The 15,072-nt window shown below is 36.4% G+C and overlaps 1 protein-coding gene across 5 annotated transcripts in view; it reads right to left on the bottom strand.

The window, feature by feature from the left end:
• The window catches only part of LOC144981215 (dehydrogenase/reductase SDR family member 6), a 56,576-nt gene extending 46,599 nt beyond the window's left edge, over positions 1-9,977 (bottom strand). For all 5 annotated transcript variants that reach the window (XM_078943703.1, XM_078943704.1, XM_078943701.1 and 2 more), the window contains exons 1-4: positions 9,844-9,977; positions 3,520-3,610; positions 3,009-3,087; positions 2,207-2,303 (exon numbers count right to left, since the gene is read on the bottom strand). In XM_078943703.1, coding sequence (XP_078799829.1) covers positions 2,207-2,303; positions 3,009-3,087; positions 3,520-3,591 — 248 coding nt within the window. In that variant the 5' untranslated portion in view covers positions 3,592-3,610; positions 9,844-9,977. The remainder of the gene's footprint in view (positions 1-2,206; positions 2,304-3,008; positions 3,088-3,519; positions 3,611-9,843) is intronic.
• Positions 9,978-15,072: the final 5,095 nt, after the last annotated feature.

The raw sequence follows: 15,072 nt of genomic DNA, 5'->3' as shown, positions 1-15,072 counted from the left end.
AATTGTACTTCTTTGTAAAAAAAAATATCGTGGAGAAATGAGGTGTGTCGTATGTGAGAAAGATGTCATGTTTTTGAGCAAACATTTTTAACTCACTTGGTTTTCTGAGGCCACCCTGCGCGCCTCCTTGGCCCTGTTTGTGGCGCTGTGCCAGACCAGGGGTCTGGGGCGGGGTGGGGGGGTTGTTTCATTGGGGAGGGGGTTTTGGGGGGTTATTTTGCGCCGGGGGGTTTGCTGGGGGGGATTTTGCTTCTCCATTATCTGTTAATTCGGCAAACATACGTGAAACCGTTAACGTTGAAGTACCTACAAGCTGAGTGGTTAGCTTCCATTTTATTGTACAAAAGAAAACAATGAAAGCATATATATTTAACAAACAATTGATCTAACTATAGTACACACACAACAAATTGTAATAATGAAACAGTATCTTACCTTGAAGGGGTTTTGCTTTGGGATTTCCGTACTAGATTTGAAAAGAAAAAAAAGCTGCTGTTTGCATGATAGTTAAGTTGTTCACTTATCTATGGAATGTATGTCACTTCCAGCAAAATGATATCTATCTAAATATATTAGGGGTGTAACAATAAGCTAAAAAATCTCAATAATTTGGTTCGATTCAGACTTCGGTTCCAATATACGTTTCGGTACGGGCCATGGCTGTTTAAATTAATATGCTTGATAGAAATTGATATTTATGAACCATAACTATTTAACTATTTCTTTTTCAATCTAACAATCTATCTAACCATAGTTTTCACACACAAAAAATTATATTCAATGAAACAGAAAAATGTATCTCACCATTTTGTGTCTGCCAGACATTTGCGATTCCAGCCGTTGGAATTTGAAACGGATAAAAAAATCAGCCGTTAGAATAGTTAAAAAATGGTATGACTCGGAACATACCAAATGGATAGATATGACGGCTTTGTAACTGTTATTTAGATTTAACAAATGATTTTCTTAATTTTAGTAGAAAATATCCCATCATACATATTTTCCTGTGGTTAAAAAGTGAACTCATATACCAAGATGCTGATGTTGACATTTTCATTAAAATGTCTGTTGGATTTACAACAGGATGGTTTTGTGATAAACCTGGTTTATTTATTCTCCATAGAGGTAAAGTTAAAAGGTTTCGTCTTCATAAAAGTTAATGTTCATGGATTTGGTAGTATGCAAGTTCCAGAATTTTTTTTATCAGGTACTTTTTTACGTGGTTACATATTCTTGCTCCAATGTGTGATTTTTTTTTATTCTTTTTTTCTTGTACCTCAGCAGTGCTTTCAGTGTGTTTGTTTAAAATCTGGCAGTATTCATGATCAGCATGTCAGACAGATTTTGAGTACGCCACAGTTCATGTACTTAATGCAGTTTATAAACTAAGTTTGCACATCGTTTTAAATAGATCTCTGGGTATAAAACAAAGCTGTTACAATCTTTCTGGTTGTGCTTAGAATAGTTAAATAAGAACTCATGTTTAGCTTTAAAGTACTTTTAATTTCTTCTTTGGAGAAAAAATTATGTTTAAAGTGAACTTTTCAGCAAGGGGGTTTGTAAGATGATGACAGAGCTTTAATTTTCTTTGTATTTAATTTATTTTTGTATCTGATTCATGTTTTTAGAATTCTGTATTTTGTTGAAATATTTTAATACGTGTCTAATACTACTACCCCAATTCTAATGCTGTACTGATGATGGTGCTGCCCAAATAAATTGTTAAGCATTTATATTTTTAGTATTCTTTTTTTTACTCTTACTGTATTTCACTGGTCTCAATCCTGGTCCTCGAGGGCCACTGTCCTGAATGTTTTAGATCTTTTCCTGCTCCAACAGATCTGCTGCAGTGGTTGAATTGCCTCACGTTATGCTGCCATGGTGCACCAACCTGTACCAACATTTAAAGCTTTAGTGCATGTCATCACAGGCTGCAGACCATAATGCCTCTTATTGGGGGATAACACAATGGTGGAAACTAGAAATGGGGTTTAGGTGAATGTCATCAGTCTCTGTGCTTTACCAAAGCATCAGCAGTAGTCCTTTTAAAAGGATTGACAGCAGCACAAGCTGAGATTTAACCCTTTCGATGCAAGGACTTTGGAGTGGCGATTAAGCAGGGGCGTAAACAAGTGAGGCAACCGTTTACAGGAACAAATAAGTTGGGCTGTTCTCTAAAGAGAAGGAGAGTGGGACACACACACACACTGCAACATTGAACACCACATCCACATGAGCGTGTTCTTGAGCCAAAGCTTCCACTTCCTCCTTTTTGGTCACATCCACCACTTTGGTTCTGATTCCTAAAATCAGGAAGAAAACGGATCAGTGCACACAGTTTTAATGTGCATTTCTACATCCTCTTCTATGAGTGAGAGTACATGCATATGTGCTGACAGCCTTAGCAGCAAAAACTCGTTCAATAACCCTTTTTTCTCTCCACCATTTATTTCTGGTAGACTTTAGTCTGCCAAATACTTCTACAGTCTATGATGGTCGCTTATGACCAGCGACTTGCAGAGAGGTTAAGGGTTGGCGATGCTCAGATTCCTCTAATTTACAATTTCAGTAAAGTTTTTGTTTGTGCTAAACAAAAAGTTAAACATAAGCAGTTTCCACTTAACACATAAATACACTTGTATTTAAGGATTATGGTTAATTATAAATATATTACAACTTCTGCTGTTTTGCAGAAGCATACATATTTTTGTATGTTTTTTTTATACATCTTATTTAATCATTATTAAGTTTTGCTATAAAAGTTGATAAATTGAGCACTTTGTTTCAAACTTGTCACAAGATGATATGATTTGGTAAATGAAGCATGTTTGAAAGCTCCACACACTCAAACCCAAACTAAGTCACAGCTTTAGAGGTTGTGTTTTGAACTTAAAAGTCAAATCCATAACAATTAAGATGTAAAATGACAGAAAAATCTTCCACTGTCCAGGCCTTAAGCCTCTTGTAATCCAGCAGATGGCAGCAGCAGACCACTCTCTTTATCTTACCTCTAATTCCTTCCAGCTTCTTCAGCTTTTCTCCATTTATGTCTGTTGCAGTGACCTGAGCTCCTTCATTTGCAAAAGCCTGAATTTAAAAAGGTTGAGTTAGTTCCAAACATCTATGTCTGTCATGGCAAACACAGTTTTTTTCTCCCTTTTTTTTTTTGCAAAAGATGGTTACTAACAGCCTTTTTTTCTATTATAGATGTAGGAATACATTTGCCAGATGGATTTTTTCAAATCCACAGACCTCTTATAATTATTTAGAGACTAAATAGTAAATTCATTAAGTAAGACACATCCAATAAAAATGATTTGACCAATGTGAGTAAGGCAGTTTATCAAAATAATAGCTTATAGGAAAATAGTTGTTGATGATAAAACATTGTCTACACAAGGAATGGCTAAAAGACATGATGCAGGTCAAACTATTCATAAATGTTAGATTTGCAACCTTAAACTATTTGGAATTTGTTACAATGTAATTTGGAAGAAAATTGTAACAAAATCTACATACAATTGCTGCAGCACGTCCAATTCCCTGCGTAGCATCAGACAGCACAATCACTTTCCCATCCAGGCGACCCATGATGCACCTTTCACGGCGGCTGTGAAACAGGCAAAAATACAGTACTGATTAGGCCTGCACAATATACCGCAAATTTATCGTTATCACAATATCCAGCTCTGCAATATGCATATCGCAAAAGACAGCGAAAATCGCAATAAATCGTAAACCTTAAATGTGTTAAAACAACTTTATGGCAGCTTGAAGCATTTAACAAATCGAATAAATCCCTTTATACATTTGACCAGTCCGATGGACGCCTTAACGTTGTTGACCAATTGGATGGAGGCCTATTATGTTAGATGTTTGTCTCCTATGTCGATGAGGGTCATTTGGATTATAATTTTTCAACTGTTGCAATGAAATGGGAATGATGTTTTTTGGTTATTTTGTTATTTGTTTATATACCGCAAATTATACAGTTATCCCAATATTAATCTCTAATAGGCCTGCACAATTTACCGCAAATTTATCGTTATCGCAATATCCAGCTCTGCAATATGCATATTGCAAAAGACGGAGAATATCGCAATAAATCGCAAACCCAAAATGTGTTAAAACAATCTTCTAGCAGCTTGAAGCATTTAACGAATTGTAACCCTTGGCATCAGACTAGCCATCAGACTAACTGTGAACACCTGGCCCCGCCCTTATTATGAGAGGCCCGGTGTGTATATAAGTTCCTGGTCAGCTGGTGCACTTCCTGCTTGCTGCTTGCTACTTCCTGCTTCCTGCTGGCTGCTTCTTGCTCTCAGCTGTTGCTGCTGCTGTGGCCACACCAGGACGCCTAAAACATTTTCTTAATACGAACATATTTGGACACCTCAGCATTTACCTTTGGACACTAACTAACCCCAAAGAGACCTGCTCATTGGTGAGTTTTTGCGGTCGCGACACCGAAAACAGAAAAAAGCTTTATCATAGTCACAGAGCTAAGCTAATGCTGCCTCACCTTTGAGACTTTGTTTTATTTAATGGTTCTTGTTTGGTTGTTTTAATTTAGTCGGCTGAATTCAAGCCGAAGCAATTTTGTTAAGTCGCTTTACTTTTGTGTTAATTGAACACTTTGAACTGTTTTAGTTACTTTTATTTCCATGATGCCAAAATGGCCACTCTTTGAATTAGATAATGGAATGAAAAACCATGTTGCGCAACGTTTGAAATTTGAAAGTTTAATTTGTTTAAAATTATTCTACTTTGTTAATAAAATTAATTGGTAACTTCAGAGTACATTTTTGATTTAAAACTTTTATCCACTTACCTTGAACCTTGATATTTTGATTTTGATTTGAAATGGTTTATTTCAAGCAATTCAGTAGAAATAATACACAACAGCAATATAAACATCAGTTATACATTCATACAGTAACTAATCAAACTTAGGATAATTAGACATATTAATAAATATTGCTTGAAAGGGAGTGGGAGGAAGCGAATTTATATAATCCCACCCCGATTATACTATAACCATTTTATTACATGATTTATCAATATCCGGTTCCCAGTTTTTATCAGACAGAATAAAAATCATAAAATATCGAAAAAGCACATGACAAAGATGAATTACTTAAGTATTACGTCAAAAATAACTATTTTAGAAATCAACATGGCAAATGCAGATCAGTCATCTGAACTATATGCAGATTATGTTACTTATAAAAGCCATTCATATGAATAAAACATAATACTATATCAGTAAAGCAGACAACACTGTTTCAGGAATTTTCATAGCAAAATTTCATCAAGTATCAAAAGTTAAAAACATGTGCAAAATTATGCTACATTAGGAAAGATTTTTGAATAAATTTATCAATTTTTGGAGAAAGTGAAGTAATATCATTAAAAGTCAATCAATTTAACAATTTTCAATAAGTGAATAATCATTTGTTTTACTTTTTTTTAATATTTTTTGTATTTTTTTTTTTTTTATAATAAAGTAATGCTATAGGGGAAGAGTAAAAAGGGTCCATAACTGTCGATTGTCCAAGGTTGGTATTTCTTCTTTTACTGATAACAGCTGATCTCCTGGGTTCAAAACAGAGTTTATAGTTCTCTTCCATGTTATGTCTGCAGACATTAGATTCAGGTCCATATCCTTCTTCAGCTGATATCAGCTGCGGTGAAAGTTGAGGTCAAGTTGTCTGCAGGTCAGAACTCTGCTGTTATTCAGGTTACGTCAGACATACAGAGAAAGTGAGGAATCCACGTGTCATATTTCTTGAAATTATTTGGCTCATTGGTTTATTACTCCATGTTGTTTCAGACGACCGTGGTCAAGCACTTCTCAAAGTCCTTCATGGTGTTCACCACCAGAACCTTGGACCAGTCCTCTGGACCGAGCGGTTTGACGTAAATCCTGCAGCCTTTAACCCAAGTGTTCTCAATCTGCTTACGCTTCCTGAGAAGCCGTGCATGTTTTGAGATTTCAGCATTCCTTCTGGTCAGATGGTCGTTCAGATAAGCAGCCGAACCTTTCAGGTGTTTTCTTTGGGTCATCAAAGCTAGCTTGTGTTTGTGATTCACAAACCTGATGAGGATCGCTGGTTTATCCGTCTCCTTTCTCCTGGGGAGCAGGTGGCAGGTCTCGATGGTATTGAGATCCAGGGAAATCCCTTTAGATGTGAGAAATGAATGTATTTGCTGCTCCAAAGACGCTGCACCGAACTCCGTATTAGTAGCACTGCTAGCTACGCTAGCGCTAGCATTAGCAGTGCTAGCTCGAGGCTTGATTGGTACTCCAGTGAGAATGACATTATTCATCCTTACTTGCTGTTCCACATCGTCCAGTCTTTTCTCCAGAATCTCGACCTGATTTTCTCGCTGCTCGTTTTGAGCCCGAAATCTTCGGAACTCTTCCATCATATCCCAAAGGGGCGTTAGCTTAGCCGACACTTGTTCCATAAAACTTTTCAGCGTTTCTTGAATAATGTCAAGAGTCTTTTTGAGGTCTTCATATTCTTGGGGTTTCTTCGGGGGCATGGTCAGCTCTCTTTTTTGAAAATCAACCTTTTAAGTAATTTGAAGATAGTTGTATTCGCAGAGAGGCACGCCACGCGTCCTGCCGTGTAACCCGGAACCGGAAATGATATGGAATTGTTTGACATGTGTACGCACTTTGAATTCTATTTGAAACAGCTATTTGATTTTTGATAATATTGTTTCTTTCTTTTACTTTCTACAATGATTAATCTGCTCTATTTCAGTATACCCAGTGAAATGACTGATTTGTTTTTTTCTGACCCTTTCTAGGTCAGGTTTTTGTTATGTATGCTTTGATCTACAACTTGATGGCGAGCCACCCAAATCTGAGCTCGTGATACTTCCACCCTCAATAACAACTCCTCACCTGCAGGAAACCTCAACTACATCCCAACCAATAGACTTTTGGAAACCACTCAATAGGACTCAGACCCATATCCCGGTTCCTTTTGTTGTTTGTTTGTATTGTTTAAATGTCTATTTTCTGTTAATACAATCGATTGCATTTTACTTTTATCGCTGTCTTGTTTTCATTTACATACCTTGGGCTCCCTGAGACAAATTCGGATTAATGCGTCTAGTCCCATAATCTTGGAAGCGTTACAGAATCAAATAAATCCCTTTATGCTTTGACCAATCAGATGGACGCCTTCCCATTGTTGACCAATCAGATGGAGGCCTATTATGTTAGATGTTTGTCCCCCATGTCGATGGTCATTTGGAGTATAATTTTAAACTGTTGCAATGAAATGGGAATGATTTTGTTTATTTTTCTATTTGTTTATTTACCGCAAATTATATCGTTATCGCTATATTGATCACTAATATCGCATATCGCAAGTTTTCCTCATATTGTGCAGCCCTAGTACTGATCAATAAGATCATTATGATGATAAACACAAAACCTGTTTGTTCATTAGCTGTGTTCACTGTCTATTAAACAAACAGCTTTTATTGGGAAGTCTGTGGCTGATGACATAAATGTTTCTAAATGAAGAGATACAAAGATTCAAGATTCAAAGGGTTTATTGTCATACGCACAGTGAGAAACGTGTTTCCCTGCACTATGAAATTCTTACTTTGGTGTCTGCTCCGAATGCCAAAACCTATACAGGAAACTGAAAATTCAGGCCAGTAGCTTCCACTATTATCCATCCTATCATGGCTTATGAAAACACACCAATCAGAATTATGTAACTCAGAATTTTCTAATAACTTCTGCAGACTTTACAGTTCAACTCGTAGCATTTATAAATCACATTCATGACCATTTTAAGGATTACGGAACGCCAGTGACAGTTTCAAAGTCCCATGCTATAAACCTTACAGACCTTTTAAGTAAATATTGTCTTTGATAGCAGGTAATGTTAATGAGAGCTTATGCTGTATCTTATTAAACATGAACTTGGCCAATTCGGTCCTTTTCTCATCAGTTTCTTTCAAAGTAAAACAAAAAGCTTAATTTCATAACACTTTTATTTTGAAAACTAGGTTGCAACTAGAGTAAAATGTTAATAGATGATGGGACTCTTGACAATGAGAATACTAATTGTTCTTGTAACGATTTCTAAGTTTGCGTAAAAATATCTTATATTAGAGCAAGTTCGCTAAAAGTTGCGTTAATGCAAAAGAGAAGGGGATTTCAAACCACACGCAGCTCCTGCAATGCAATAAGGCCTATCAGTGGCGGTTTTTGATATGGGCGATGTGGGCGGTCGCCCAGGGCGGCACTTCGTGGGGGGCGGCATTTGCCGTGCCCGATGCGTGCGTGTCAACGATATTCAAAGAGGAAGCTTGCAGCTTTTAATTTGAAATTGCTTCAGCTGCCGGCACTCAACACTTTTATTTTGATACATCAGACTGTTAAGAATGTCTTCATCCTATTTGCTCTTCACACTTATGGTGCAAAAAAAAAAAAAAAAAAACAAAAAAAAAAGATGAAATAACTCAGAGTGAAACAACGTAAAACAGGCACATGAAAAGGAATTGGGCAGAACAAACACCCATGCTCAACCAAATTTCGACAAAAGCAGGCAATGGGGATTATTTCCCACAATTCCTTGCTCTGACACGGCAGACCCGACACGCACGTGACCACCGCCTTCTGCTGCAAGACATTTGCGGCCACACCTCTTTGCGGCAGTCTTTGGAACATAAGTCAAAAAACTCGAGAGGGGGGCGCAACTCACCGGTGGCTGGCTGAATCACACTAACAGGTGTGAGGGGAGTCTTTTTCTATCTGACAATCAACTCTGAGCCGCAGCTGCGGCTCCCGTCATAGAGACGGAGCCGCGTGTGTCAGAGGGAAGGGGAGGGGGAGGGGGGATGAGCGCAGACCATTTTTTATGGATTGAGGTTTTTTGGAGGATTTCTACTGTTGGTGTTGCACAAAATTAGGGAAATGCCAAATATTTTTTGAATAATCCCACTGATGAGTTCTATGATTTAGTCTTTAATGTTTTATAAGACCTAAACATATCAATCACAATAAGTTTTTTTTTTTAGATCTAATCCCTCTGATATGTTTCACAAAGACACACACAGGACGTCACACATTAAGAAATTATTGCTAAAAATGAAGCAGGAGTCCAGCTCTAAAAAAAATGCTCTAAAAAATGATAAAAGAGCAACAAAAAAACGGAATTATTTGATTTGTAATTTCTTATTAATATTTCCAGGCTTTCTTTGTTTTGTTCAGAAGCATGTTCATATTTGTATAATTTTGACAGAATATATTTCTATGGAGAGCAAAATATTACAAGTTATTTAAGGTTTAACTTGTGTTCCTGTTTTTATTCATATTTATGTTCAAAAAGTTCAGTTTAAAAGGTTTAAAAGTTTAGCTTTAGTGTGTTCAGTAAATGTTTATCTTCTTCGGCCCAAAACCTTAAGCGTGTTTTTAACTTAGGCCCCCTGTGTGACTGAGTTTGACCCCCGCTGTAATACGAGGCTAGAAAAGTCATGCATTTTTTTTGTAAAATGGCTAAATAGAATATAAGGAACACAACAGGATGTTGTTGTCAAATTTTGCATGTGTGCGGGGGGGGGGGGGGGGCGCTGGTGGGGTTACTCGCCCAGGGAGTAAGTCAGTGTAGAACCGCCACTGAGGCCTATGATGATGAGACAACTGCATGTTCACTCCAACAGCACGCATTTCTGTTATTAATACTTGCATAACACCGAGGACGACTTTTCATTACAAACTAGAAATTACTTCGTGCTTTCATCAAAGCAATAACAAGAAGAAAACCAAAAACTCGTGGTCAAAACCACGGGAATTTGTTGAGAACTTACTTTTTGGCTGCACAGCAATCACAACGACAGACGAAAGGGAAAAGACACGTGATGTCGTTCTTGGAATCCTATTGGTTCGAGACCAGGAAGTAGTACCATAGAACCTGCTACACTTGGACTATGGAAGTTCAAAGTGGAAATGACCCAATCTACAAACCGTCACTGCATTGACTAAAGACAAAACAACTTTTATTTTTACACGTATTTTACAGGAGATTAGAGCCAATGTAAAAATAAACAAAGTAGTTTTTAAACGTTTTCCTCATTATTGAAGGCTATTCCAGTATGCTGCAGTCTACTAAAAGTGGGAATGTTGTATACTTCAGTTTACCTTTGATATACAATCTGTATTTTGCAAGTCTAAACTGTTTTCATTTTTGTCTCAGAATGTTTTCAGTTATTATACTTTCTGCACTACATGTACTAGGTCTAAGGTAAACATGCTGTGCTAATATTCAGGTATACTTTTTTAAAATAAACTTGAGTTTACAGTACTACTTTTTGCTTAGGGATTTGTCCAGTCTTAATCTCCTTATCACACCTTCACTTTGAAATATTGGAATAAAAAGAAAACATTCTGTTTTACCTTAGCAAAACATTTCGCATATTGAATCCAATAAAAAGTGAGTAAAGGTCATACCTAAAGGTTTCAATATTCAAACCAAAAAACCCCCCTTGGTAAAAGTAGTACACTTGAAGTATATTTACTTGAGTGTTAGTATAAGTACTGTATATAGGTACTTGTACATGACAAGTAATGCAATAGTGATATTAACTCAATACTTCTTCAGACTAAATTGGAACATTTTAAGTTTAAAACACATAGTTTATAATAATAATTTCAAGTATAGTGCATCACTTGTAGTATAGACTAATTTTTGTAATAGACTTAAATAGACTACTTTCTGCTAAAGGAAGTCAAGCAGAAGTTCCCAGATGAATAGTTTGTTTATATCTGTTGCAAAAATCAATTCTTCATAGATTTCCCGTAGCAAAGCAAAATTGAAGATGAGATCTCGATTCTGTCTCATTTACGTCTCTTAGACATAAATGAGAACCATTTGAGACTAATCTGGTTTTCTCATTCTTCTCATATACGTAACTCAATTACAGTTTCAAGAGAGAAGAGTTAAATCATTTAGACATTCATGTCCTCAAAAGACATCTTTTTGAAACTTTTTATAATACATGAAGTTTCAAGACAATGTTGCAATGTCGATTTAATAAACTTTTCTTTTGACTGCTTAGATAAACATAAATGAACAAGTATGTATGTTGGGTCAATGATGCTAGGTTTAGACAAACACACACATGCACTGGCACACATTCACGCACACACAAGAGCACACATGCGTATGTGGTGGTGTGTATAAAAAATTTAACAGATTGATGTCTGAACTCAATTAAGGACATTTGGGATTTTGCGCCATCTTTGGCCATCTGAATCTGTGGCCTGCCCTTCACGAAGAAAGGAGAACTCTCCCCGGGGCTCCGGCCGGCTTCTCCGGGTTCGCTTGCATTACCGCACTGGACATCTCGTGGCGCCTGTCACCACTCCATGTTCGGGGATCTGAACCCGACTCGGATCGCATTTTTCACAAAAGGCGGACAGTTTTTTTTACCTCATCTAACGGTTAGCGGTAACGGTTTATTCCTATGAACTGATGGGGTAAACAACTTGGCAGTTAAACCCTCCTGAATAGGATGCTTTTAATTTGAAATGATGTCTGTGTTTAAAAGCGAAGCAAACCTCTGTTTTTTTTTTACAGCAATAACAGCATCAGTGATAAGAAGTTTAAAGATTTTAATCCTGAAACAGAATCACTTTTAAACTTCTCTTTAACTGACTTTTTTTAGATTTAACAAATAATTTTCTTAATTTTAGTAAAAAAATATCCCATCATACATTTTCTTGTGGTTAAAAAGTGAACCCATAAACCAAGATGCTGGTGTTGACACATTTTATTAAATTTTATGAGACTTCATAAAAATGTCTGATGGATTAACAAACCATGTGGTTTTTTAATAAAAATGATTTAAATATTCTCCATAAATGTCAAGTTAAAAGGTTCAGTCTTCATTAAAGTTCATGGATTTGGTAGAATGCAAGTTCCAGAAAAGGTTTTTATCAGGTACGTTTTTACGTGGTTACATATTTTTATTCCAAGTGTGATTTTTTTTTTTTTTTTTTCTTGTACCTCAATAGTGCTTTCAGTGTGTTTGTTTAAAATCTGGAAGTATTCATGATCAGCATGTCAGCCAGATTGAGTATGCATTAAGTTTATATACTTAATGCATATACTGTTGTGACAATCTTTCTGGTTGTGCTCAAAATAGTTAAATAAGAACTCATGTTTAGCTTTAAAGTACTTTTAATTTCTTCTTTAGAGAAAAAATTATGTTTAAAGCGAACTTTTCAGCAAGGGGGTTTGTAAGATGATGACAGAGCTTTAATTTTCTTTGTATTTAATTTATTTTTGTATCTGATTCATGTTTTTATAATTCTTTTTTTTGTTTAAATATTTTAATATGTGTCTAATACTGCTACCCCAATTCTAATGCTGTACTGATGTTGCAGCCCAAATAAATTGTTAAGCATTTATAGTTTTAGTATTTTTTTACTCTTACTGTATTTCACTGGTCTCAATCCTGGTCCTCGAGGGCCACTGTCCTGGATGTTTTAGATATTTTCCTGCTCCAACAGATCTGCTGCAGTGGTTGAATTGCTTCACGTTCTGCAGGAGGCGGTTAATCACCACTTGATTCAAATCCAGGGAGCAGTTATCTCTTGCTTCTCCAAAAATGGCGTATACATATATAGCACTTTTCCACCTTCTTTCGAGGCCCAAAGTGCTTTACAGTCATAGACCCATTCACCCAGTCACACACACACATTCACACACTGATGGCGGCTCCGCTGCCGAACACTGGCGCCAACCTGCCACCAGAAGCAAGGTGGGGTTCAGTGTCTTATCCAGGGACATTTCGACACATGGGCGGGCAAGGCGGGAATGGAACAGATTGAAGATTGGCCGCCCTCTAAAACTAAGGATTTGCTTTTATTGCACCGTCAACAGTTATATCCCATATTTAGAGTTCAAACTGTGAACTCGTTTTTAATTGACGTTTTTCTATTGAATTACAATTTAGTCTTACAAGAGACAAACATGATCTGAATTAGAAATACTTAACATGGTTTTGGACCAGCTGACATTTAGCCTTGGTCTTGGTAATAAAAATGAATAAATAACAGAAACAAGCCACGCAAACACGTCACATTTAATTTAACAAATAAACCTCCAAAATCCCCAATTTTGCAATTTTTATTTCAAACCTATTTATCCCATGAATGTGTTCTGTGCCTGCTCCAAAACAATCCCACAGCCTCACAAAGAAAAGTGTCTTCAGTGGTGAGTGCTCTTCCTCACAAGAAGCTTCGCAATTTCAGTTGGAAAGTGAAAATGACAGTACTCCAGAAAACCCAAGAGCTTTCCAAGAGTTTCAAGTGTCCGAAAAATGTGATGACGCACGGAAAATGACACTAATTCTCTGATTTAGAATCTATGGTGCATCAACAGAAAAAGATTTGTCTTTAACATGTTTATTTACTTTGATTCTTTTATTTTCTTTGGATATTAATTAGTAGCTGAAATCAACTGACCCATAAGGTGACTAAAACAGTACGATACTGCTAACACGGGACTTAAAAAAACCCCAAATGATTGATTATTTTGCATATTATGCAAAATAATCAATCATTTGTTTTTTCACCATCATTCTAAATCATACTTTTGTTTATTTATGTGTTGGATTGGTCTAAAAAATGATTAATCTGATAGAGTCTAATCAAATATTACATAGTAGGAATGCAGAATTTGTGATGTCTAACTGATGGACTCCTGGTAAAGAATCACTACACACTCTGCTATAGTACAGAACATTTGTTGTTGTGGAAGGACGACTAAATTACATTAAAAGTGACTTGTTACAGACCTTTAATGGCTTATTGATTTGGTTCAGTCACATGAGAATTAAAGCATTTTCCTCTCAACAGCTGCACATGCATTACATCCAAGGTTATTTGTCAGGCCTTTATAAAAGGTGGACATTATTTTTTTAAACTCTTTGATTGAACTCACTGAGCTATTATAGTGTTTAAAATTGTATTTTCTCATACAGGAACCTTTCAGCTAAATCATCGGAAAAATTGATCAAAGACGGCGGAACAGTTTTTCTTGAAGTGTTTAAGTTTGAAAAAAGAAAACACTCAATATTGTCTTTGAAAAGACAAAAATTTTTTTCATATTTGAAAAAAATTTTTTCAGACATAAATACAACTCTTCAACTGCTCAGAAATTTAATGCCATAAATGCCTTTAAAATTAAAATAATAAAGGAAACTACCCCCCTTGTTCAAAAATTTGTGACACAAGTTTTTGTTCACATAAGATGATAGGTGCCTATTTCAAGGCAGAATACTAAATATAATAAAATTGTTGTTTTTTTGGGGGGCTGCACGGTGCCTCACAGCCGGCCCCTGGTTCGAGTCCGAGCTGGGGGCCCTGAAAAAGAGTGGAGCGTGGAGTGTAGAGGTTTGCATGTTCTTCCTGTGCATGTGTGGCTTTTCTTCCTCCCTCCGACCAAAAACAAGCTTCATAGGTTAATTGGTTACTCTAAATTGTCCATAGGTGTGCATGTGAGAGTGCATGTGTGTGTAATTGTGGCCCTGCGACAGACTGGTGACCTGTCCAGGGTTTTCCCTTTCTTCACCCACGAGCACCCGGGATAGGCTCGGGCAGCCCCATGACCCCAAAAGGGGCAAAACGAGTTTAGACAATGAATGAACTGACTTGTTTTATGGGGTTTCTATGTAACATTTAAGGCACCGATGCTTATTCTTCAAGTATAGTGAGGATCTTATCATTCAGGTCTCTTTTGTGCTTGAACTTCTTATCTGTCTTGGGCAACCAAATTAATTACAGGTTTTGTGATAAAACACAAGAACAGTGCTAATATGTAATGAACTACTGCTAATAGAGCATAAAAATTAAAATATATGACTGCTGAATATTGAACTAAATATCATGCTTCTTTGCTGGTGCTAATCCACAAGTTAATTAGCTTTATTTAATTTTATTGTATTTTTTTCATGTGCTTATCTATTTTATTTTTTTGACTTACCAGTAATATAGTTTGAGGTTTAGGTAATAAAATGTATTTTTGAGTGTTT

The sequence above is a fragment of the Oryzias latipes genome, assembly GCF_053564925.1.
Source record: "Oryzias latipes strain Hd-rR chromosome 1 unlocalized genomic scaffold, Olatipes_Hd-rR_3.1 chr1_Y".
Lineage (NCBI taxonomy): Eukaryota > Metazoa > Chordata > Actinopteri > Beloniformes > Adrianichthyidae > Oryzias > Oryzias latipes.
Note: the sequence above shows the minus strand (reverse complement) of the source record. Positions and strands in the feature narration are given on the sequence as shown.